General features: G+C 32.1%; 7 protein-coding genes across 12 annotated transcripts in view; 3 read left to right on the top strand and 4 right to left on the bottom strand.

Annotated features, from left to right (window-relative positions):
* The window catches only part of LOC108748384 (S-adenosylmethionine mitochondrial carrier protein-like), a 7,407-nt gene extending 2,241 nt beyond the window's left edge, over positions 1-5,166 (top strand). The window contains exons 2-8 of the mRNA XM_018486524.1: positions 2,377-2,575; positions 3,252-3,408; positions 3,492-3,601; positions 4,005-4,242; positions 4,326-4,464; positions 4,790-5,005; positions 5,115-5,166. Of these exons, the coding sequence (XP_018342026.1) occupies positions 2,507-2,575; positions 3,252-3,408; positions 3,492-3,601; positions 4,005-4,242; positions 4,326-4,464; positions 4,790-4,898 (822 nt within the window). The 5' untranslated portion in view covers positions 2,377-2,506 and the 3' untranslated portion in view covers positions 4,899-5,005; positions 5,115-5,166. The remainder of the gene's footprint in view (positions 1-2,376; positions 2,576-3,251; positions 3,409-3,491; positions 3,602-4,004; positions 4,243-4,325; positions 4,465-4,789; positions 5,006-5,114) is intronic.
* Positions 5,167-5,576: 410 nt separating this feature from the next.
* Positions 5,577-21,759, bottom strand: LOC108748352 (ras-related protein Rab-24). 2 transcript variants are annotated; one of them, XM_018486454.1, is made up of 5 exons: positions 21,749-21,759; positions 7,818-8,036; positions 6,752-6,840; positions 5,840-6,120; positions 5,577-5,761 (listed from the first exon to the last, which is right to left on the bottom strand). In XM_018486454.1, exons 2-5 carry the CDS (start codon positions 7,929-7,931, stop codon positions 5,643-5,645), a joined length of 603 nt encoding a protein of 200 aa, XP_018341956.1. In that variant the 5' UTR covers positions 7,932-8,036; positions 21,749-21,759; the 3' UTR covers positions 5,577-5,642. The 2 variants fall into 2 exon arrangements, with proteins under 2 accessions (XP_018341956.1, XP_018341957.1); XM_018486455.1 differs by lacking the exon at positions 21,749-21,759 and having other exon boundaries at positions 6,752-6,958; positions 7,818-7,895.
* Positions 10,587-12,313, bottom strand: LOC108748350 (phosphoglycerate mutase 1). The gene is made up of 3 exons (XM_018486450.1): positions 12,106-12,313; positions 11,029-11,526; positions 10,587-10,941 (listed from the first exon to the last, which is right to left on the bottom strand). The coding sequence occupies exons 1-3, from the start codon at positions 12,203-12,205 to the stop codon at positions 10,775-10,777; spliced, it is 765 nt and encodes a 254-aa protein (XP_018341952.1). The 5' UTR covers positions 12,206-12,313; the 3' UTR covers positions 10,587-10,774.
* Positions 13,028-15,016, top strand: LOC108748348. Its single transcript, XM_018486446.1, has 3 exons — positions 13,028-13,434; positions 13,503-13,776; positions 13,998-15,016. Exons 1-3 carry the CDS (start codon positions 13,274-13,276, stop codon positions 14,952-14,954), a joined length of 1,392 nt encoding a protein of 463 aa, XP_018341948.1. The 5' UTR covers positions 13,028-13,273; the 3' UTR covers positions 14,955-15,016.
* On the bottom strand, positions 15,984-17,160 carry LOC108748351 (histone RNA hairpin-binding protein). Of its 3 annotated transcripts, none has more exons than XM_018486451.1 (3): positions 16,883-17,160; positions 16,241-16,803; positions 15,984-16,163 (listed from the first exon to the last, which is right to left on the bottom strand). In XM_018486451.1, exons 2-3 carry the CDS (start codon positions 16,765-16,767, stop codon positions 16,019-16,021), a joined length of 672 nt encoding a protein of 223 aa, XP_018341953.1. In that variant the 5' UTR covers positions 16,768-16,803; positions 16,883-17,160; the 3' UTR covers positions 15,984-16,018. The 3 variants fall into 3 exon arrangements, with proteins under 3 accessions (XP_018341953.1, XP_018341954.1, XP_018341955.1); XM_018486452.1 differs by having other exon boundaries at positions 16,919-17,160; XM_018486453.1 differs by having other exon boundaries at positions 17,103-17,150.
* The window catches only part of LOC108748349 (crossover junction endonuclease EME1-like), a 5,903-nt gene continuing 862 nt past the window's right edge, over positions 17,950-22,990 (top strand). Inside the window, exons 1-4 of one of the 2 annotated variants that reach the window (XM_018486447.1) lie at positions 17,950-19,354; positions 19,456-19,509; positions 19,758-19,871; positions 20,698-20,760. In XM_018486447.1, the coding sequence (XP_018341949.1) occupies positions 18,164-19,354; positions 19,456-19,509; positions 19,758-19,871; positions 20,698-20,724 (1,386 nt within the window). In that variant the 5' untranslated portion in view covers positions 17,950-18,163 and the 3' untranslated portion in view covers positions 20,725-20,760. Of the gene's footprint in view, positions 19,355-19,455; positions 19,510-19,757; positions 19,872-20,697; positions 20,761-22,990 lie in introns of those variants that run through there. The other variant, XM_018486448.1, reaches the window with a different exon arrangement.
* The window catches only part of LOC108748347 (KAT8 regulatory NSL complex subunit 3), a 6,406-nt gene continuing 4,154 nt past the window's right edge, over positions 20,739-22,990 (bottom strand). For both annotated transcript variants that reach the window (XM_018486444.1, XM_018486445.1), the window contains exon 7: positions 20,739-21,927. In XM_018486444.1, the coding sequence (XP_018341946.1) occupies positions 20,813-21,927 (1,115 nt within the window). In that variant the 3' untranslated portion in view covers positions 20,739-20,812. The remainder of the gene's footprint in view (positions 21,928-22,990) is intronic.

Below are 22,990 nucleotides of genomic sequence, written 5' to 3'. Positions count from 1 at the left end.
ATTACTACTCATACAGTAAGCACGTGCAAAAACATGTCATTATCAAGGGACGCCGCCACTAATCCTTCCAGGGCAAACGCATTCACGGGAGAGAAAGATTCGCAGAGGAAAAACCCAGGTACCAGAAGCTACACCGAACTTCGGGGTGAGACATCGTCCATGGTGGTACTTTGGGGTTTTTCTCGGACGAATCCCTTCTCTCCTGTGAATGCGTTGCCCGGGGATGGGGGAGGCTTGGTGGCGGCATCCTTGATAAACGACATGCTTGCACACGTGTTTATTACTGTATGAGTAGTAATGACAGGGCGCTTGTGCGGTTTGCTGATGCAATCTGTTGATCACATTGATTGATTCCCCGTCTTCAGATCACGTTAGGAGGTTAATACCAATTATGTAGCGGGGGTTGCTACATATTAATGGCTGTCGATGAAGGAGGAAACTCTCACTAAGGGAAGCCAGAGACTCAAAAGCTGTTTTTTAAGTCGGCCGTGGCATTTCGTTTCGGTCCCACACTACTAGGACTACTACTACTCATCAGTAAGGCGATGTAGTGGGGACTTGCCTTAGACGCCCTGGAATCAGTTTTAGGTGACTATGCTATTTAAAGCAAGTTCGCGTGACTGAGATACTTTCGCGAATCTGAACGAGTCCCCGGACCTCTGGTGGCGGTCGCCACATATCAAACGTATATTTATCTTTAAGTATATCTATCTTTCAAAAGTGTACATTAGTTCAGTCACAGAAAACAGACCTTAGATAATTATAGGAACCGCGCAAATTGTGCCGATTGCTTTTCCCTTCTATTCCCTTCTATATATAGCACGGTAAGCAGGTTAATGATAAATAAACTTTAATATGAAATTTTTTAAATATATTAACTTATTTCTATGCACATTTCCTTAATACTTTTTATTTTTTCAACGAATTTACTTAATAATTGCATTTAAATCAATTAAGAGCCGATTGTTCCACCTTTTGGTAAATTTTACCTGTGAAGTAAATCTGGTAATCCGCGCGTTCCGATTCCGTGTACAACCGGTCACAGAAAGGTCAACATCTTTTTTTCGATTGGTTTCGAAATTTTGCAGTTTGCTCACCGAGCGATTGGTTCTTATTCATGGATCCACAAATGAGAATCAATCGCTCGGTGAGTAGGCTGCATTCCGAAATACGTCGAAAGAAAAGTGTTGCAACCTTTCTGTGACCGGCTGTACATAGGACGGCATGACAATAGGAGACAAGAGTATCAATCATGAAACTTTATCCCTAGGATGAAAAGTAAAAAATAAATTTTTAACCATTGAAGTTAATGGAGAAATTTTTTACTTTTCACTTTTCATCTTAGGAAAAAAGTTTTATGATTGATATCAAGGAGATCGATTCTTTATCTTAAAACGAACTGAAAATTACAAAAGTGAGCAAATTTACTAAAATACTGATAATTTTATTGATCAACACCTAGTAAATTTGCTCGCTTTTGTAATTTTCAGCTTTGAAGATACAGAATCGACCCCAAAGACATAACGAATATGTTATTTTAAGTTTTTAGTTTTTCTTATATGTCTCTCAGATATTTATAAGCTTTAAAAGAATTTGTCGAAGAATATTACACTGTTAAAGGCTCCGCACATTAAACGGAACAGAGAACAGAGAACAGAGAATAAGCATTTCAACCTATCAGAAACTGTATATTTCAGAATACATAATTTCTGATAGGTTGAAATTCTTATTCTCTTGGATATGATCAACGCGATGCTGCAAATACTTTGAAGCGTTTTTTAATTGATCAGTTTGTAAAATTCTTTCTTCTAATTGATCCATCAAATGCTTCAAAGCAAATTTGTAACGAGACTTTGACCACAGCCTCTGTTCTTTGTTTCTTATTCCTTTTATTGTGCGGAACTCCTTAAAGTTTTATTTTATTTTATTTGAAAGTATATTAAGCTTGCGGCACACGATGCTTATTTTCCTGCTAGATTAGAATCGTACTGATAGCATCGCAGCCAATACGGTGGCAAGATTCTAATTCAGCTAGCAATCCAGCAGTAGGAAAACAAGCATCGTGTGTTGCAGGCTTTACTCCAATTTTCCCGCGAATTGTTGTTGAAAGATTAGGGTTAGGTTAAGTTCGGCTCTGAAAAGCAGACGACGGGCTTCACATATACCAATATATACCTGCTTAAGTATTGTATGATAATGTATAGGAGCAATACAGAGCACGTGTTTTCTCATCGGTTTGCGTCATTTACGTCGTATGTCGTTTCATCATGAATGGTACAAGTTTTGGCAGATATACATGATACAAAAAATTCAGTATCTAATAGTAATTGTTGTGTTGATCATTAATGATTGCGCGAATACTTTTTCTGCCGAAAGATCTGGCGCGCGATACAAGGTAGTCTTTTGATCAGAGGCCACTTTTCCTACTTATCAGCTCGATGACGTTTCTTGAAATCTTCTCATTAATCGAACCTGACGTCGAGACGGAGCATAACGTGATAAGGAAATGCTTCATGAACAAGAAGAGTCCGCACCGAATCTCTCGAAGAGAGATGTCTTGTTTACATCATTTATCGTAAGTGTTGTTTCGTCCATGGTTGCCGGCTGATCATTAAACTTATATGCGAGTTATCTAGCTGTATTATTTTTTATACCTGATACTTGTTATCTTTTTTAAGTTTTTTGTAATTTTTTTTAAATAATTGCTCATATTGTTTATATAAACAACATTCCATTTATAATTCACAACTGGCTAATTATAGCTCATATTTTCCTCATCAATCTTATATCGATTATTTATCAGACGTTAAATTTTACTGATTTATTCCACATGTCTACTGTTACTTAAATTGATTTTCATAAATGATCATAAATAGTTGTTTTATTTTTTTATAAATCATTTTTACATTATCAACAGATTGCTTGTTATTTATATTTCGTAAAAAACTAATTTTGGCATTATAAGGTTAATAAATTATTTTAGTATATTATTTTATTTTTTAACGTTTTAATATAATTTACCATTTATTGTTTCTTTGATGTTAAATATTTTATATATATATATTTTTAAGAAATTCTTTTTATCAAATAAACCATTACTGATAAATATACAGAAACTTTCGCCTAGAGTGACGTTAAAATATTAAAATAGTTAAAATGTAATAAAATAGTTAAAATATTAAAATATTGTCAATAGATTTTAATAGACATCAATATGATTTTATTAGAAAATAATTGTTGCTTCATGTTAGTCAGGTGCCCTTGCAGGAGTCGTTTGTGACGTGACACTTTTTCCATTGGATACCCTGAAAACGCGCTTGCAAAGTCAACATGGATTTTTCCAATCCGGCGGTTTCAGACACCTGTATAAAGGCATAGGGCCTGTATTACTAGGTTCGGCTCCGTCAGGTACAATTTAACATTAAAATGAAACACAGTTATACCAAAAAAATATTTTTTCTCTAATATTAATGAAAACATTAATGTTACAGCTGCTATATTTTTTATTACTTATGAAGGAATAAAACAATATTCGCTACCGTATGTACCAAATCAGTATCACTCCATCATTCACATGATCGCAGCATCATCTTCTGAAATAGTAAGTAATTGTTAATTGCATTCAATAATGGTGCTTTCCATTTAGTGATACAAATCAACATAAACATTTTCTTTCTTAACATTCAATAACAAAGATAGAACATCGCTTTGTATTGCCAAATGGAAAGCATCTAATGTTTTATAGGTCCATTTGTCACTGCACATGGATTGCACTAAAGCTGATATTCAAATTATTCATAGATTGTTCTTATATTTAAGATCATTTTACAGTTAAATAAATGGTATGATATGAAATTTGGGATCATATGAAATTTTCATCTTGAATTAATGTAAAGAATCATTTCTTAGAATATTTTACAATATTTAAAGATCATCTTGTATAAATCATATTTTATAAATATCGTTCAATATTGAAAATATAGTAAAATTTGATTCACGTGCAGACTGCCTGCTTGGTTCGGGTACCAGTCGAGGTAATTAAACAAAGGAAACAAGCGCTTTTGTCTGATACGCATCGACTAAGATTAAGAACATTATATCGCGGTTATGGAAGCACCGTTCTTCGGGATTTGCCGTTTGGTTTGATTCAAATGCCATTATGGGAATATTTCAAGGTTTATTGTACCCAAGAAATACGGGAATGCACACCCCTGGAAGGTGCCAGTTGCGGAGCTGCGTCAGGTAATAAATCTAGTACTTAGTATAAATAATTTTAGAACAATAATCTTTACTTATGAGATTTTTAATTTTTTTTTATTTTTCAGTTGCTATATCAGCCGCTATAACAACGCCATTAGATGTTGCAAAGACCAGAATTATGTTATCTAGCACATCTGCAGAAAAAGAAGAAGTTAAAATATCGATAATGTTGAAAGAGGTTTACAGAGATCACGGTTTTAAAGGGTGAGGATTGTGTAAAATATATTTTTTTTCAATCGAAATTTCTGAAGTTGTAAGAATAATGTTTTTAGAATTAAAATTATAAGAAAACGACTCAAATAATTAAAATTCAATACATATAAGAAAGGAGCTACGAGCCAATATAATATATTTGTTACAATATTATATTCAAGATAATTATAAACAAACGTAGAAATTTGCCAATAAAATTTAATCACAAATATAACAAAACGTTTCGATCCATGAGGTCATCTTCATCTTGAAAGTTTATATTGTAACACATATATTGGCTCGTAGCTCCTTTCTTATATATATTTAATGTTTTTAGGTTGTTTGCTGGTTTTCTTCCGAGAGTAACTGGTTTTACTATTGGTGGGTTTATATTTTTTGGTGTTTATGAACATGCTAGAGAATATTGTATATCCTACTTTTCTTAGTCGCTGTTAAGTAAACGAATTATAAAAACTAAATTATTAACTGAATTACATACCAGTAAATGAGTTTTCTCACTTACAATCAGTAATGTTCTACTGGGATCCAAAAGGTAATAATAAGTTAATAAATTTGATTGAATTAAAAATTTTTTTTTCAATTTATTCATATTTTACTGTAACAAAATTAAAACTGAAAAATTCCCATTTATCTATTTTCAGCCTGTCAAGGAATTTCGAAGTAAAACAATTTTTTCTATGTAATAATAAGTACAAAATTTTTGAAATTTAACATAAAAATAAAAAAATTACATTTCATGTACATTCAGGAATATAATTCTATCACTGAATCTTATCAATCGCGATTCATAATCACATGAATGTGATTATGAATATAATTTTACCAAAATATGAAAAAAAAAATTGATTAAGAATCACATATTATATATAAAATTTTTAATTGCTTATCGCATAGTTTTTCAAGTACAATTTACAAAATTGTACGTGCACATTCTATACATTTTTTAAAAATCTACTATTTGCTGAAATATCTAATATATATTTTGCGAAGTTGTATTGTGCTAACAGCTTTGCTTATATAAAATTCTGAGCTTTTACTAATAAACAAAATAATATCACACTGGTCATTAATAATACATTAGAATCTATTTCATTATGTTTATCATTATGTTTAAATTATCTAGTATAAAAAAGCATAAAAGAATACAATGAGTACAAATACTGATTATGTTAGATTGCGCAACAATACCTTTCCCCGGTTTTTTTGCTTAGAACAATTGCTTCTTCTACCTTTTGCAAATTTTCAGGATTGGATACGAAATCTTGTATAATTTCATCGAACAATTCGGCTATAAAGAACAGATATAATAAATATACATTTTGTAAATAAAATAAAATAACGTTTATTAAATGTAATACTTTCTTACCTACTTTCTCTCCCGTTTTACTAGACGTTACGAAAAGTTTGGTCTGTGTACCACTCGCATACCTCTCTACAACACTTTGTATATCTGGATCGTCTGATACAAAACCTTCATCGCACAAATCCTTCTTGGTGGCACAAAGATATACTTTACAATTCTCTTCAATGCTTCTAAGTTCTCTCACCCAGTGCTTCGCTCTTTGGAATGTACTCGATTTTGTAATATCATAACACACTATGGCAGCCTTGGCACCACGATAATACGTTCTAGTCATTGCGTCATACCTAGTTAGTGATAACATACCTAATTAATGATAACAGTACAACTTATTGTTGGTGCTATATTATAACGAATTCGGTCACTTGCATTACATTAGATTAGTGTATACTAAAAGCTGTTATGCTTAAAATTAGCAAAGTTAAATGTAAAAGCATATAAATATTTTCATTGATTAAATACTCAAAAATAATATTGTCACGTTATTTGGTGGAGAATATACATATATTATTTTATTGTTAAAATTGATTATATGTTTTATGCTTTTACTTTACATAAAGCAGCTTTTAACAATTTAATGTGCATTAATTTAATATAGTAAGTGTAACTGAATTTATTATTAATTATTCTATATTGAGTGCTTTTCAGTAAGAAATAGAGATAACATAATGAATCGTTACATCCTTGTTTGCCAATGTTAAACAAAGACAAAATAATCATTATGTTACACTGTAACTGCTTTCTTTTTAGAAGATACAGTCGATACAAATGTCATTCTATCTGTTATTCATTAAATCAAGAAGGATAAAATATTTGTGTCTCCTAAAAGAACTGTATCATCTAAAAGAAAAGCACCAATTTTAACAGTGTTTCAAAATTTCGAGTTGGGCACATGATGTAGTAATTTTATATACTTACTTCTCACTGCCTGCAGTATCCCATATTCCCATAATAAGTGTCACATCGTTCACTTGCACTCGCTTCGCTGCAAACACAGTGCCTATTGTCTGCGGCATAATTTCAACTGGATTAATTGGTATGACGCCCTCCCTTCCATTTAGACGATTCTCAGTGCAAATTTTAATACAATGTTACTTTATAATTTTCTTTCCACAATGTCGCGGACTAAGAGAAACAAGATGTACCATATTAGTGCTCGCAAATTGACTAGGCCCATTCTTTTTAGCTGCATTTCTTTTACAAAATATTTGTTAACAATTTGTTTCTTGTTTTTCCTTTAATTTCTATAACGACTGTATCAGCACTGAATATCAGCACTGGTGAAAAGTATATATATATTATAATAGATTGCAACTATAACACTTTTAAAAACTAATTTTTTTGAAAGTTTTTATTTATGTGAATTGAACTTGAAACAAAATATTATAATTATAAATTAATCGAAACGCCCACAAATATAAATATAATTGTGTACTTCTTTCACATTAGGTCTATTTACATTGCTTGCATTTTCTACAATCATTATTTTTACTATCTTTCTCTTTAACGCCCGAATATGTATTCACATCATTAAATGTAAAAAATTTTGGGATTTCAACACGAACAAATATTATAGCTATCGATATATTTAATTTTAAACGTAGGAAATTAAAACTGTCAAGTTCAGCTAAAAGGAATAGTCCTGCTGTCGGGGAGGATTTTAAAGAATTCTAAGGAAAACTACGTCTTTTCTGTTTTCTTTGTTTCTCAACAATCGCCTTTGTTGAATCGTCTTTTTCATATAGTATGTACAAGAGAGAGTATTAACGCTATTAGGGGGGGGGGCGTGCCCTTTATTAGTCTTCACATTCTTTCTGTTCTTTTGAGAAATGGAATAATTAGGCTATTCTATTAATTTGGTACAAACGCGTGTAAAAAAAAAAACTGTTTTCTTCTTAATTAAATATTATGGCACTAAGTGCGAAGATCTACAACTGCGTGAACGCACCCCCGTACACACGCATATAATCGAATAAATACTTACATTCTGGTAGGGCCTATTGCCGTTAAACGAGTCGTGTACATATCTTTCCATGAGACTCGTCTTTCCCACCATCGCGTTACCCAGTAATACGACTTTTAAATCCACGCGACTCATATTTGACTTCAATCGATTGCTCTTCCTCCTTAAAAGAGCTTTGTTCTCAGAGTATCATGTAATGTACATGTATACATATATAAGGTTATGGTATAAAAAGCCACTCTACACTAACCAATTGACGTTTCGAAACACACTGAATGAACCTGACTGAACAGCATTGAACGATACTGATCATGGCGGAATTAAACAAGATATTGTATTGCGCATGGATACTTTGCACTCAATTACACCTGATCTCCTTGTTGTTACACCGAATGTTAAAGAATGTTAAAGAAAGATGAAATGATATATCATGCGCATCGTACGTAAAACGGAAAGCATTGGGCTTGGCTTTAAAGTTGAAATATTTCAAACCACTGCAGACTTTGCTTCTTTTTCCCTCTCCCTCATGTGTAGAAAAGAAAGAAATATGCCTTTTATGTCAATATTTTATAGAGATATGGGCCGATGAAGTTTACCGAAAGGTGGAACCCAGCCTATATCTCGTATACTAACTGTACGTCTTTGATGTGTTGATTATACGTAGGCTGCTAGAAAAGTTTCTGCAATCTAGTACTTCCAGTGGCGCCAACGTTCTGCTACTATCATATCCGTAAAATTAGACGTTTTTAACCTATAATTCAATTGACAATTTGTACTCAAGCCAACTAGTTTTGTTTGTATAGTATTTTAAAAGAAGTTATTTTGTAAGAAAATGGAAATTTCGCGTGAAAATTTTCGGGCAATAATTTTTTACGATTACAAATGTAACCTAACTCCGAAACAATGCATCGATCGACTTTATTTGGCTTTCGGGGATGAAGCACCATCCAATAGGACTGTTTATAATTGGTTTGCCGAATTCCAGCGTGGACGTACCATTCTTAGTGATGAATTCCGTAAAGGTCGTCCACCCACGTCTGTTGTTGCCACTAATGTTGATGCTGTGCGTGAAATGATTGAGCGAGACCGGCATATAACATACCGCGAGATTCAGGCATCCTTAGACATTGACATGAAAGCAATACATACGATTTTGCATGATCACTTGAGCGTACGGAAATTTTGCACTCGTTGGATCCCACACAATTTGACCGAAGCTCAAAAACAGGCTCGTGTTAAATGGAGCAAAGAAATGCTCAGGAAATTTAACCGAGGTCGGTCAAATTTGGTCTACAACATCGTTATTGGGGACGAAACATGGATCTATTCGTATGAGCCCGAAAGTAAACAACAATCCACTGATTGGATATTTCAAAATAAACCGGAACCAACAAAAGTTGTTTGTTCACGCAGTGCTGCAAAGCAAATGATTGCTTGTTTCTTCGGTTATACAGGACATGTGACAACCGTGGCTTTAGAGGATCGAAGGACTGTAAATCCTGATTGGTATACAACAATTTGTTTGCCAGAAGTCATAAATAAATTGCGTAGGACAAACCGAAATCGTCGTATCATCCTTCATCATGACAACACCAGCTGTCACACAGCACGCCAAACCGTTGATTTTTTATCCAGTAATAATGTCGAATTGATGACTCATTGTCCATATTCACCTGATTTATCGCCTAATGACTTCTTTTTGTTCCCAAACATTAAAAATAAAATGCGTGGTGAGCGATTTGAGTCGCCTGAAGCAGCTGTTGAAACATTTCGTACACTGATTTCTGAGATTACAGCCTTAGAGTGGAAAAAATGCTTCGAAAATTGGTTCGAGCGTATGCAAAAATGTATCGATCTTAAAGGCGAATACTTCGAAAAACAATAAAGCCATTTACCCAATTTTACATATTTTTTTTTTATATTGTTTGCAGAAACTTTTCCAGCAGCCTACGTATAATAAAAGATGTATAAGAAATAAATATAGTTTTATATTACATAAACGGAAGATAAATAAATAATGTTGGTCTCTTAACATTCTATCAGTAAAAAATGTAAAAAAGCCCATCAGAGCCTACATCAGCTATTTGGATGCACAAAAATTCTTTATTTTTCGTAACAAAACAAATAGAATATACGTTTCAATCCTTCAATTCGGATTCTCATCAGTATAAAATATAAATCGAAATTACATAATTAATGCAAATTCCAAATTGATAATTCCCTCATATATATTTGAGGCTTATTTTATATATATTTGTTATAACATTCTGTCATTACTAAATATTATATATTCAGTATTTTTTACAGAGTATGCTGTTTTAAATTTAATGAATCTAAATATTTCGTTTAATAAAACGAGGATTTTACTTAAGAATTCTTTCTCTAAAAAAAATTTTATCAAAGTACTCGAATTAAGTTTTTATGATGGTTTGTCATTTTCTGATTGTGATTTAGATTTAATCTTACTTAATTTAATGATAATGTGAAAAATCATGTTTTTCTAGTTATGATTAAATCACTAAACCAGAAAATGAAAAATTGGACTTAAATGGTACTATGTGTATACTTTTTGAAATACACAGCGTATGTAATACATAAGATATATTCTATTTAACACTCAACGTTCGCAAGTATTATTTTCTCTTGTTTAATATTCGATAAACAAGAATGAAATAATTCCATAAGCGTTGCGAGCATCAAGTGAAATGCATCCAAAGATATAGATTGAAAGGAATCTCACGTATTTTCAGACATTCTATGATATATACATATATATATTTTAGTTTACATAAGAATGCTTGTTAATTCAAGCAAGAATTCCATCGCTTCCACTGTCGCTCTTGAACTACATTCTTTCTCGTAGTGTAATGAAACTAGAAGTTCATAAATATTTTTTTAAACAGATATACGAGTACAACAGATTTTTGCTTCTCGAACATCGACACACATTAGACGGTTTTTTTTTTATTATTATTTATTTATTTGGCCTTTCCTTGTGCGGCAACTGCGGCCATCGCAGCCTTAACTGTCTCTTCATCACCTAGGAACTTCATAGAAACGACAGGCTTGAAATTCTCATCCAATTCATATACAAATGGGATGCCGGTCGGCAGATTCAGTCCCATAATTTGTTCATTGCTCATTGCTTTAAAAAAAAACAGATTTATACATATTTCATAAATTATTATAATTATAAAAAAAATAAATGAAATAATGAAGCAAAACGTCTTACCATCCAAATGTTTCACTATGCCACGTAAACTGTTTCCATGAGCGGCTATAATGATCCTCTTGCCTTCTTTTAACTGTGGAATAATTGTATCATTCCAGTAAGGTAACGTTCTCTCGATGGTCAATTTGAGGGACTCAAACTTTGGAAATTCGTCAGGCTTTGGCCCATCGGTGTAACGTGCATCTTTTACTATTGTATCATAATATTTGTGATCAGATTCCATTGGTGGTGGTGGTACATCAAATGATCTCCGCCAGATCTGCACCTGTTCCTCTCCGTATTTGGCAGCAGTTTCTGCTTTGTTCATACCGGTAAGACCACCATAATGTCGTTCATTCAAACGCCACGTTTTACAAACAGGTAGATCTTCTTGACCAATTTCCTTCAGGATTGATTTGAGTGTCTCCTGTGCTCTTGTGAGCACCGATGTATGAGCTATATCAAATGTATAACCTGCATCCTTGAGAGCCTTTCCCGCAGATACAGCCTCCTTCTTGCCTGCAAGAAGATTTCTGATATACAAATAATTTTTAATTTAATTTTTAATTTTTTGTAAAACTCTAAAACTGGACATGCTTTGCAATAATCCAATGTATAGTTCTTTGAACATCTAAATCAATATCCATACAATCAGTAAGCTATATTCTTGAGATTTCTATAAATTCATTCAATCAATAAAAATGTTTGTATTTATGTTAAACTCATTGATTGAAATTAATATAATACTTTGTTCATTTATGAAGAATAATTTGAATATTATAAAAAAGATTGAATAAAATTTTTAAATCCAATTTTAATATCCAATTGTTTAAGATGTCAAATGTTAAAATATTTATTAGTGTGCACAAATGTACAATACAGTTTGTCAAAATTAAAATATTTATAACAAATGAAAGATTTTTATTATCTGTATTATATCAAGTTTTAACGTGATTTAATGATTTAAGATGTACGACTGCAGTACGTCAATGTCATTCAGAAGAGAAACTCGAAAGATTCGCATGGAATCGCGCGACCTTTCGCCCTTGAAAACGGCGAATTGAACGAACACATTTATGCTGGGCGACATTTACGCACCCTTGTCCGACAGATCGGCGTCATACCACCCGCAGAAAAGGTTCAACTTATTCCACTCGCTCTCGCCGTGCCGAACCATAACGATTCTGTATTTCGACATCCTTTTTGAGTGAGATCGCGAAGCTCAGATAATTTGCGGGAGAAGCGCACAGCGAACACAATTCGATACGGTTCGATACCTTCGCTCAGCTGTTCAGTCAAGTCCCTTCCCCCCTATTCTTCACGGTTATTTGAGGAGTAGGGATAAAGCTTACTAGGCCGGTAAGCCGATATTCATATTTCAAAACATGTGATAGACATTTTACATTATAATAATATTTACAATGTGTACTATTTACAATATATATATATATATATCGTGCACAATATTAGATTATTGAAAAAAATTCTTATTTAATAGTAGATCTGTTCTTTATTCCAGCATTCTCTGGACTTCAATTTTTTGCACCTCGTGCACCTGGTGTTGCTAATTTTGAATTTAATAGAATTTCTATCAGGCCTGGAGGTTTTTTCTTTTTATCTGGAAATTTTTTGGGAGTGCAAAAATTTAGACGTTCCGGGGAACTTTTGAAAAGGAAAATACAAAAAAAAGTCCAAATAAACAACTAAAATATTGAGAAAACTACAATAAAAGGAATAACTTTCGAACAGACTTGACAACAGGCCACTTAGTTCAGAGAGTGCAGGGAGTAAAAAACAGACCTCATTTCTCGTTTATGATAGTCGATGATAGAACGCATCCTAGACATACTTATGTCTACAATTCTCACGTACTCCTTTTCATCTTGACGTTTGTAGTTTGTATTGGTTTCAATCGGTATAGAGTGGTATAGAATTTTGAAGTCGGTAATCACAGAAGCAGGAGTTAAAAATTGTTTAACTGTCGACGATGCAGCATACAATAGTAACACCAATTTCTGTTTGAGTACAGTCGATATAAATAAAATTATTTATTCAGAAACAGTGAATATTCTGTCAATTTCTGCTTCTTTAAAACAGTTCAAAGAGGATTATGTCATTATGCGTGATCATGCGTAGCGCATATGACAATAGAATGGATATCGTCTAAGAGAATGCTGATAATCGCAGACAGATTTATGAGACTGCAAAGTGTACTTGTGGTATATGCTTTATTTGCAAAAAGGTGACCGTTTATTATACTAGAATTATGGAAATAATGAATACCGAAAACACCAGCGAGTTGCATGCATCACTACCTATAAAACACTGTGACAGTCTCCTGTCAATCTCGTGCAACTGGCAGATCAGCAATAATAAGCAATTTGTTGATGCCGTCACCATTGCGCCAATGCAGTACTCATCTGCGAGGTAAACGATTTGATTACAACAGCCTTTAAGTTAACAACATGACATTTAAATTATATAAACATTTGCAGAATAAACTGCGAAGTAGCTTCTGTAGATACTTGTATTGCTTTACAACCAATAGGTTCTAATACAGAACCATGTATGTTGAATATTAAAGTATCAAATTGTCAGAAGATAGCACGCCTTGCTATTATTTCTGAAGGTAACGTCCTAGAAATCTTCAAACAATTTGGAGAATATGAAACAACGATACACGCGGAGTTCATAGATGAGTATGAAGAAAATATAGTTTTCCTTGGTGAAACTATGATACATCCTCCTACTACAGAAGTTAGTATTAAGGTAAGCAGGCTGTTGTTTACATGGATACTTTGATTTTAAAATTATTGTAATAAAATTTAAATTAAGTACAAGTAAATACCTATAAGAGTCAATACTAAATAAATATGTATACCTTGTTAAGTAAACATTGAAAAACAAAACATTTTAACTCACATTTGAATTATCTTCAATAACTATAAATGATCGTCATAATTAAATATTTAATCATGTTTACTTTCTAGTTTATTAGAACAAAAAATAAAGGCTCTCTTATGTGGATATATGGTATAAGACTGTTTTTGACAGACTCTACAAAAGAGGCAAAATCTAGTGCCTTTGACTATGATATCATACAGACTTTTCTCAGTAACGCTAGCAATGGCAAAATGAGTCAAGAATCTGAGATGGCAAAGAGAATATTTGACGAAAAACAGGAAAGTTTGAGGAAATATAGAGAGAAACTTTCGGAAACATTTGCAGGCTCAAAATATGACGAGTACATAAATAAAATTGAAAGGAGCGATAATAAAAAACAATTTTCAAATTGTGAAGATAATTATGAGCAGTCAAATGCTACCAAATGTAAAAATAGAATTGAAAGAAAAAATAGTAAAACGGAATATCCAAATTGTGGAGAGAATTATGAAAGATCAGATATTAAAACCTGCATTGATAATAAGACAGAGTCTATAAAAGAGACAAAATCCGGTATTGTCAAAGATAAAGATTTTATCCAGACATTTCTCAGTAATATATTTCTCGGTAAAATGAGTCAACAACCTGATATAACAAGAATATTTGAATTTTACGATAACCGCGACAATAATAAAATTACGAATAACGAGCAGTTTAAACAGAAAATTTTGGAAACTCTTACATCAGACTCGGATCATTTCAAATGGAAAAATGAAATTTCAAAAAGAGATAATGGAAAAGAATGTCGAAATTGCGAGACTGATCATGAACAATTGAATTCTTTTGAATGTAAAAACGGAAATGTAAGAAGAAATAGCGACGAAAATTGTATAAACCGAGAAGATAATAAGAAATCCGATATAGATATTAGAATCTATATCGACAATAAATTTTATGATATGGAAAAGAGATTGATAGAAAGAATAGAAGAGATGGAAGCGAGTACTAATCAGAAACTGGATGCTATTTTGGAAAGACTTGAATCACGGCTGAATGTACAGTAAATAATGTATTTTTTAGTTTTAATTTCTTATTTTAAGAATAATATATTCTTTATTATCATATAGAGGAGCATGGGTCTATGGTAGTATTTGATACAATTTATTTCTGAATATTTTGAAATAGAGATTAAATTAAAACACGTTTCAGTAACAATCGAATTTTTTTTACATTTAATAAAAGAGAAGATTTAAGTTATCAGACATTTAGTGTAACTTAAGAATGTAAATAGTGAATAATTTATTGAATATATTTTTTTACTTTTGTGTTAATCAAAAGATCTGGCTCATTTTAACAAAAATATAAAGTTCCTTTTATTATTTTTATGTAATCTTAGAATAAATTTATATTCATTTATCATGTATGATAGTATACTATTTTCAAATTTTGTATCAAAATCACATACAAAAAATTGCACATTTTGAAATTTGTTTAAATAATTTTTAATTCACTTAAATTTAATATAGTTTAATCCTAGCTATACTTTTTTTTCCTGAATATACACACTTGGGTTAATTTTGTTAAAATTTGTTACCATAACTTCTGTAAAAATATATTTCAATTAATTATTTTTTTCAATCGATGGAGAATTAATTAAGAAATAAGTTCATGATATGTAAAAATTGATAGAATTAAATAATTTCGAGATATATAGGTTTAAAGAAAGAAAAATTCAGAATCATGAAAAAATCTCGATTTAGCAAATTGCACTGGGGTTTCTGGAACCGCAGTGTGTGTATAGCTAGGGTTAACTTGTCTAAATAGTAGAAAATTGTAAACCCTGTCTTAAGAGAGTTTAATACATATATATTAATGTTATTTTATTTATACAGTCATTTATGTAATTAAACTTTTTAAAAACGATTATGAAATTACATAAATAAGAACAGAAATATCACTTTGTTATAATTCTTATATTATATGATTAGTTATATATTATAAAATTGTTTCAAAAACTAGAAGTGATATGCAAAGAAAAAATAAAGGCATTAAAATAACATGATTGCAATATAAATTAAAGAAAATAATATTGGCAGTATTATAAACGGAATGACAAAATGACTTTAGTCTATTTGTCAACCTTGTCATTCTCCTGAGGAGGATCCCAAGAATGAAGTTGCTTCCGCCACAACCTCATCATACCATCCCAACCCCTTCTGCTATATTTTATATATTTTGGTGGTGTTCTTGGATGCTCTCGTGTACGTTTCTCTCTGAAAAAACGATTTTAATTAAATATATATGCAACAAATAACAGAACCTTTTACCATATTAATCTTATGAGATTTACTTTGGAACTAGCTTAATATATCTGTCATATCCATTAGTGTTTTTTCCATAATCAATTTCTTTTTGTCTACGTGCTAGCACAACTGGATCTGTTTCATACTCTACATGTCTTTTATCATTTTCTGATGAATTAGTGGTTGTACTGGAGTCACTGGAGTAGCGTCTGTTACGAGAAATCTTAGTATGCTCATGATCTGTATTATCTTGCCTCGTCCTCTTGCGCCAAGTATGCAATTTATCTGGTCTGTTCATATTATCTTTGTGCTCTGTGCATTTGATATTGTTTAGTCCCTCTTTAGATTCCGTTCGAACATCGACACGTGCATTCGAATTTTCATAGTTCTTCTTGTAAACGTCTGTGTCTTCCTCATCCTCGTACCAAGGATTGTTCTCTACGACGCCCTCCTTCTTTGTGTCATTTTGCTTAGATTCGACAATTTCTTTATTGTTCATACACAACACTTCGTCGAGCAACTCGTCCTCTATAATTTCCAATTCCACTGATGATTCGCGTGAAGATGAATCCATTTTAGACAAAACAAAATTTCAATCTGATTGACTAATCTAAAAACATGAAAATAACAATATATATACTTAAAACTCGGTTGACTCAAATATTGCGAGTGACGCATTAGACACATACAATTTGTACAATTATCGCAACAGGTATATAACCTACACAATCATTAGTCGGTTTGTTTTGCTTAGCTCTGCTTTTCGAAAAGGAAATGAGACGTTAGTTTATATTGCTTTCGATTAGCTGGTTCTGGCACTAACGTCGTATGCAAATACAGCAAAGGAGAAACTCGCAATTTGAAACTACATTTGCAAAAGTTCGAACGCTTTCAATTTTCATTACTCACTTTACTATTCACCTTGCGCGCCTTTTTGATTGCACTGCAGTGATTTCGCGCGTCTATAGAGACTTTATGACTCTGGCTACGTAAGGTCGTAAGACGTAATCAGTAAGCGAATTGCCCAATTACGGTAGAGATCATAAGGTCAGTAGCGAATCCAATCTTCGATTTCCTTACTGATTACATTTTACGGCCTTACGTTTTTTTGTGTTCCCGGCTTAAGTCACACTATGCAGAGCTGCGTTTAGGAGGCTTATTACGGTTCTTGAAACGAAGTGAAAATTACGAAAGTGATCGAATTTACTAAACCAATGAAGTTATAAATATTCTAGTAAATTTAACACCTAGTGAGTTGCTCATTTTTGTAATTTTCACTTCGTCTAAAAGATCCTTCAGAGAGTCGATTGTGTATCTTGAAAATTACAAAAGTGAACAAATTCACTAGAATTTTCATAATTTAATTGGTCAATACCTAGTAACCTTTGCTCACTTTTGTAATTTTCACCTCATTTCGAGATACATAATCGATCCCCAGATTGCTTTTAAGTGCCTTTATTGGACGTTTACATTTTACGTGCGTTTTTATAGGAGAAATGCGATTGGATAATTTTCTTTATCCATACGTTTATGCAACTATGCAAGTTGTGTGGATATACCTTTAGTTCAGATACCCGCTCGATTGTCACTCAGGGGCGCGATTCTGTAAAGGGTCCTCTACCGCGTCCAACCAATCAGCGAGGCAATATTTATTGGGTAAAAAATACCGCTTTGCTGGTTGGTTGCTGCTTTGCTGCGTCCAATGTGACTTAGGCATTATTCTCTGCTCTCTGTTTCTTTTATTGTGCGGAGCTCCTTATAGTATATCAACAGATCTGAAATTTCTCCTATATGTAATTTTTCCGAAATATCTAACGTCTGACTGTATGTAATTAAGATTTGAAGAAGGAAAAAAGAAGACGAAAGAAAAAAGGACAACCAAAATTAAGAGGCGAGCAAGAGAAATGAGCAAAAGTTAGGAGGTGAAAGAACAAGTCAAAACAAGTAACGTTAGAAGAAGATAAAGAAGAATGTCGAATGTGATCGTATTGAGTGATTCGGATGAATCTGTATCTCTCTCTCCTGTTGCTGACGAACGTGATAAAATCGAATCGGAGATCGGCGGCAAGTGTTCGGACGCGTCAAATGATTTCGATTTTCCGGAGGTGCTGTTTTGCCGCGGAATCGCTGACAGCCCGACGTCGCAAGGTGACAGCAATTTAAACGCCGACAATGGCTATAAACATACAAAGAAGTCGCCTATTTTCGATTCGGAGAATCGGGTTAATAAAACCTCGCGAAAAGCGACAGTTTCCAAAAAAGATAAGGCAACGTTGAGGGAAGAACGATCAAGACGTCAGCAAGCTCTAGCGAGGGAAAAGACTTTAAAGGCGATCGAGAAGAAAACGTTGAACGATATGAAGCCCGGCGAATGTATAAAGTTTATGGAAGTTTATCTTGATCGAGGTATTGATTCGGTCGCTTCTCGAGAAGAAATTGAGAGTGCATTGCAGAATGCCGGTATTAAATTCAATGTGACCACCGAGAAAATTCCTAATAGCATTATGTGGCGGAGGAACATCGAGGAGGACTATATCGACGAAGATAATGACGTGCGCACAAGGAGAAGTATACAGACGGAAGAGTATGCTATTGTGATTTGGAGCAACTACAAAGCGGTGAAACATGTGGCAGAAGGCACTTTCTGCACATCTGTCTCAGATTATAAGGCTCTGATACCGAATTACAATATGACCTTAGTTATCTATGGTATGGAAGAGTATTTTGCATATAGGAAGAAACAGAAGTCGGATCGGAATCCTGGAAGTAAAGGGTCCAGGTATAACGGCAAAGGTAATCAACAGTTCGACACGTTACCAATTATTTCGAGGCAGCAATTGGAGATGTGCTTGACTGAAATTCAGATAGTAGTTAAATGCAGCAGCAGATTGATTGAAAATTCGCAGGATTTAGCTTTAATGATATACCAGTATACAAAGTCCATTTCGGAAATACCATATAAATTGCAGAAAAGAGGGAATCAGGAAGGTAAATTTGATTGGTATGTCATGGGAGACAATAAGAATGCAGTGCGCGTGGACAAAGATGGTAACGGGTTAAAGAGACTGTGGCAGCAGCAATTGTGCCAATTTAACTTGAGTAGCTTAGAAGTATCAGAGGCAATATGTATAGTTTATCCTAGCCCAATTCAACTTATTAAGGTATCATTTTAATTAATTACTGCCATATATGTCGTTGAAAAAATTTGTCTATTTTATTTATTAAGTAGTAAATTAAATACAATGTGTTTTTACTCTTCTAGGCTTACAGAAATTGCACACCCGACGAAGGCATGAATTTATTAAAAGATCTATCGGTAAGTTTCTTAATTTTATTTCTTCCTTTACAAAATAAGAATATATAAAATTATTGAACTGTTATAATACTTGAACTGTGTTTAATACATATGGTTTACTTACTTTAATTAATTGTAAATTTTACATTAATTATACAATATTTTACATGTGATATTTAGTACAAGCCAAAACCTAATCATACAATTACTTTGTAGTGTAACATTTATTAATGTAATAAATATATACAAGTTAAAATATTATTTGACAGATAAGGAGAGCAGCAGGACCTCTCACAGCAGTACGTAAAATTGGTCCCGAATTCAGTAAAAAGATGTACATGATGTTTACTTCACAAAATGGGAACGCTTTATTAGGAACTGAGGTATAAATAACTGCAAGTTTTTATAAGAACTTCATTCATCTGTATTCTGTTTCTAATCTTTTATATGTTGAATTTATAATACAAATACATTATGTCGTGTAACAATTGTATAGTCCTAGAATGTTATTTATCTGTTTTTGAGATTAACTTCTATCCTGTGTTTGACATAGATAAAAAAATTTCAAATTTTTCGTTTAAGAAATCATATTTTCTAGTCGATATTTGGACTATAATTTATTTGTAACACTTCAATTAGATAATAAATTAATATGATGCATTTTTTATGTAATTATTTCTCATTCTTTCTGAGGCACATTTTAGAGAAATCCATAAACAGTTATATAATAAAAAATTGACATTCTAGAAATTATATGTGATAATTTTCACAGTCAATTTTCAAAGTAACAGTGTATTATTGTTATTTAATTCTATTTATTTTTGCCTTTCCCATTCTTTGGTCAATTTTATTCTAACAACAAACGTTCTATGTGTATAAAAAATTTAATATCATCAGCCATTTGAATAACTAAACAATAGTTGCAACTTTCTAGTTTTTTGTGTTACTATGTTTTTATCATAAGTATATAACATAAGCGAAATGAGTATAGAACTTAAAATAGGTCGCGTATTATAATCTTAATAACAAAATATATATCAATAACCGTATTAAAGCTTAGAGATCAGTACAATATGTATAATATACAATATATATAGTAATTATAATGACAATAGAAATTGATATTATTATATATTTTGCAATTTAAAATAAATATATTTTAATATTAAATATAATAATAAATATATTGTTATATATATATTTTTTTAGATTAATACCGACAATAAACTGAAATAATCATACTATGCAGGTATCTTCTAGCGTATTACACAATCAACATTATCATGAAGTAATTATGTCATTTTTCGTAAAGTAATTATATATTCTACGTTTGCAATTCACCAACATTACCGAAAACAGACTGTTTCGAATCATGTTCATTCTCATCTGGTTTAGTTTTATTAAAAATATTGCAATCATCGTCGAGAGTTACGGATGGTGTCTCGTCGATTGCAGGTGTGGGTATGTATTTACGTTCGATGATATTCTTTTTAATAGCATCCTCAATCTCGATTAAATTATCTATATTATGATCATCGTAATTTGTTGTTGATGCCGGAAGATGTGTGGAAGATTGTGCTTGCACGAATCTATGCTCATTTTTCTCAAAAGTCAGGATTTTAGGTGCATTTATATCTTCTATGATTTTCTTGGTCATAATCATTTGCTCGTCTTTCTCGTTTTGTTGAGCGGGTTGCGAATTTCTTTTTGCCAATATGATCTTGGTATACTTCACAGTAGGTTGCACCAGTCGATTTTCTAATGGCATTCCTACCCTGCTTTTTGCTGAGATGTTACTGTTCTGCGACCGTGTCTGTAGGATCAACTGATTTAAGTTTTGCATAGGCATATTGGGACATATAACGGCCTGCGTAGAAGTAGCCCCTAATTTATTTGGCATCTGTTGCAGCTTGTCTTGCTTATTGCTGATTAAAACTACCTTGGTGGTACTGTTCAATTTTGGTCTTTCCTGAGACTCCTTAGCCAGTGTCGCTTGTGTTACTACTGGCATTTTGTTTATATTGCTCAAATTGTCGTCGTCTTTGGCGAATATTATTGGTATATCCAATATATTTCCTAGATCATCGTCTATATCGTTTGCAATGTTTCTTTTCTGAATGCTTTGGGACTTTCCTTTTTGAAGTTTCTGCAAGTTGGTGGTGTTGACTGTAATCTTCGGCATTGTCTTCATCGATTTTTGTGAGATTTTTAACTTGTTAGATAGCGGCAGAAAACCAGAACTTTGACTATTAAACGGAACTATCATCGACGAAGGCGCGCTTCTGTTGTGAAGGGAATTCTCGACAATGACTATGTTACCACACGATGTATTATGGGAGTTATCAGTACTATTGGACACTGGTCCTTGTCGTGGTAAGTGCGCTGACTTGGATACGTCCAATAAGTGAGACTCACTGCTCACTCCCATCTCTTCGATCACTATAAAATATATATGTATATTTGGTTTAGATCTTAAAAAGATATTCGTAAAATTATCACATATTATTAACATGCAACAACATCCCGAACACATTTCCAAGACACTATACCAACATTCAATGTTATTCTTTATATGATTATAAAATAATTTTTTAAATATTTAATTGTTTGAATATTTTATTTTTGAGATTTAATTTTCCAAATATTTCTAATATTTAGCTTTATATTTAACAATTTAAAGTTATATATAAAAATAATGTACTGTTTTATTTGATGAAGTCAGTGAGAAAATATCAAATATTATCATTAAGATGGATAGATAGAAATTTATATCAATAAAATTATTTTATTCTGATAACAAATGTTAAATAATTTCCAATTTTTTTATACTTAATACCATAATCTATAATAATAAGTATTTATCGTTGCTCACGCACAAAATATCCGATATAAGTAATGGTATTAATTAAATTCCCCATAACCAATTATTGAAAACTACTTAGATTCGTTACATTTTACTCAAAATGGACAGGATTAAGGTTGGGAAGTAAACAAATTCGAATTATGTTACAAAAAAATATTTATTGAATACAAAATAAAAGGCATTCTAGTGTTTACAACAATATTCCTTTTTAATATATTTAAGAATACTTGACAATCCTTTACTGTCACGTTTATTCATAGCTGTTAATATCATTTATAGGAAATAATATAATATTACCTATACCTAAATGTGTATCTACTATATACAATCACATTGCCAATGGAGAGATATATTGAAATCCCTTCAAATATTTACATGTATTTGAAATATTTTACAAATACATGTAATTAAATAAGTAAAAACTATGTTGTTAAATAATTCTAACTACTTTAACTACACAGTTAGAGAAAATATATGTACAAGAAAGTAAGAGCTTGCAAAGTAAAATAAGTTCAATATTAAATTAATATTAAGCAGCCCTAGAGGAGAGGATTTTAGCTTTGCAGAGAAAATTCATAAAAATTGTGAATCAAATAAATTAATACGTATAAATAAACATAAATTTAGGAATTGTTATGT

This window comes from Trachymyrmex septentrionalis, unplaced genomic scaffold (genome assembly GCF_001594115.1).
Source record: "Trachymyrmex septentrionalis isolate Tsep2-gDNA-1 unplaced genomic scaffold, Tsep1.0 scaffold22, whole genome shotgun sequence".
Classification (NCBI taxonomy): domain Eukaryota; kingdom Metazoa; phylum Arthropoda; class Insecta; order Hymenoptera; family Formicidae; genus Trachymyrmex; species Trachymyrmex septentrionalis.
The sequence above is the reverse complement of the archived record's forward strand: the minus strand, read 5'-3'. Positions and strand labels throughout refer to the sequence as shown.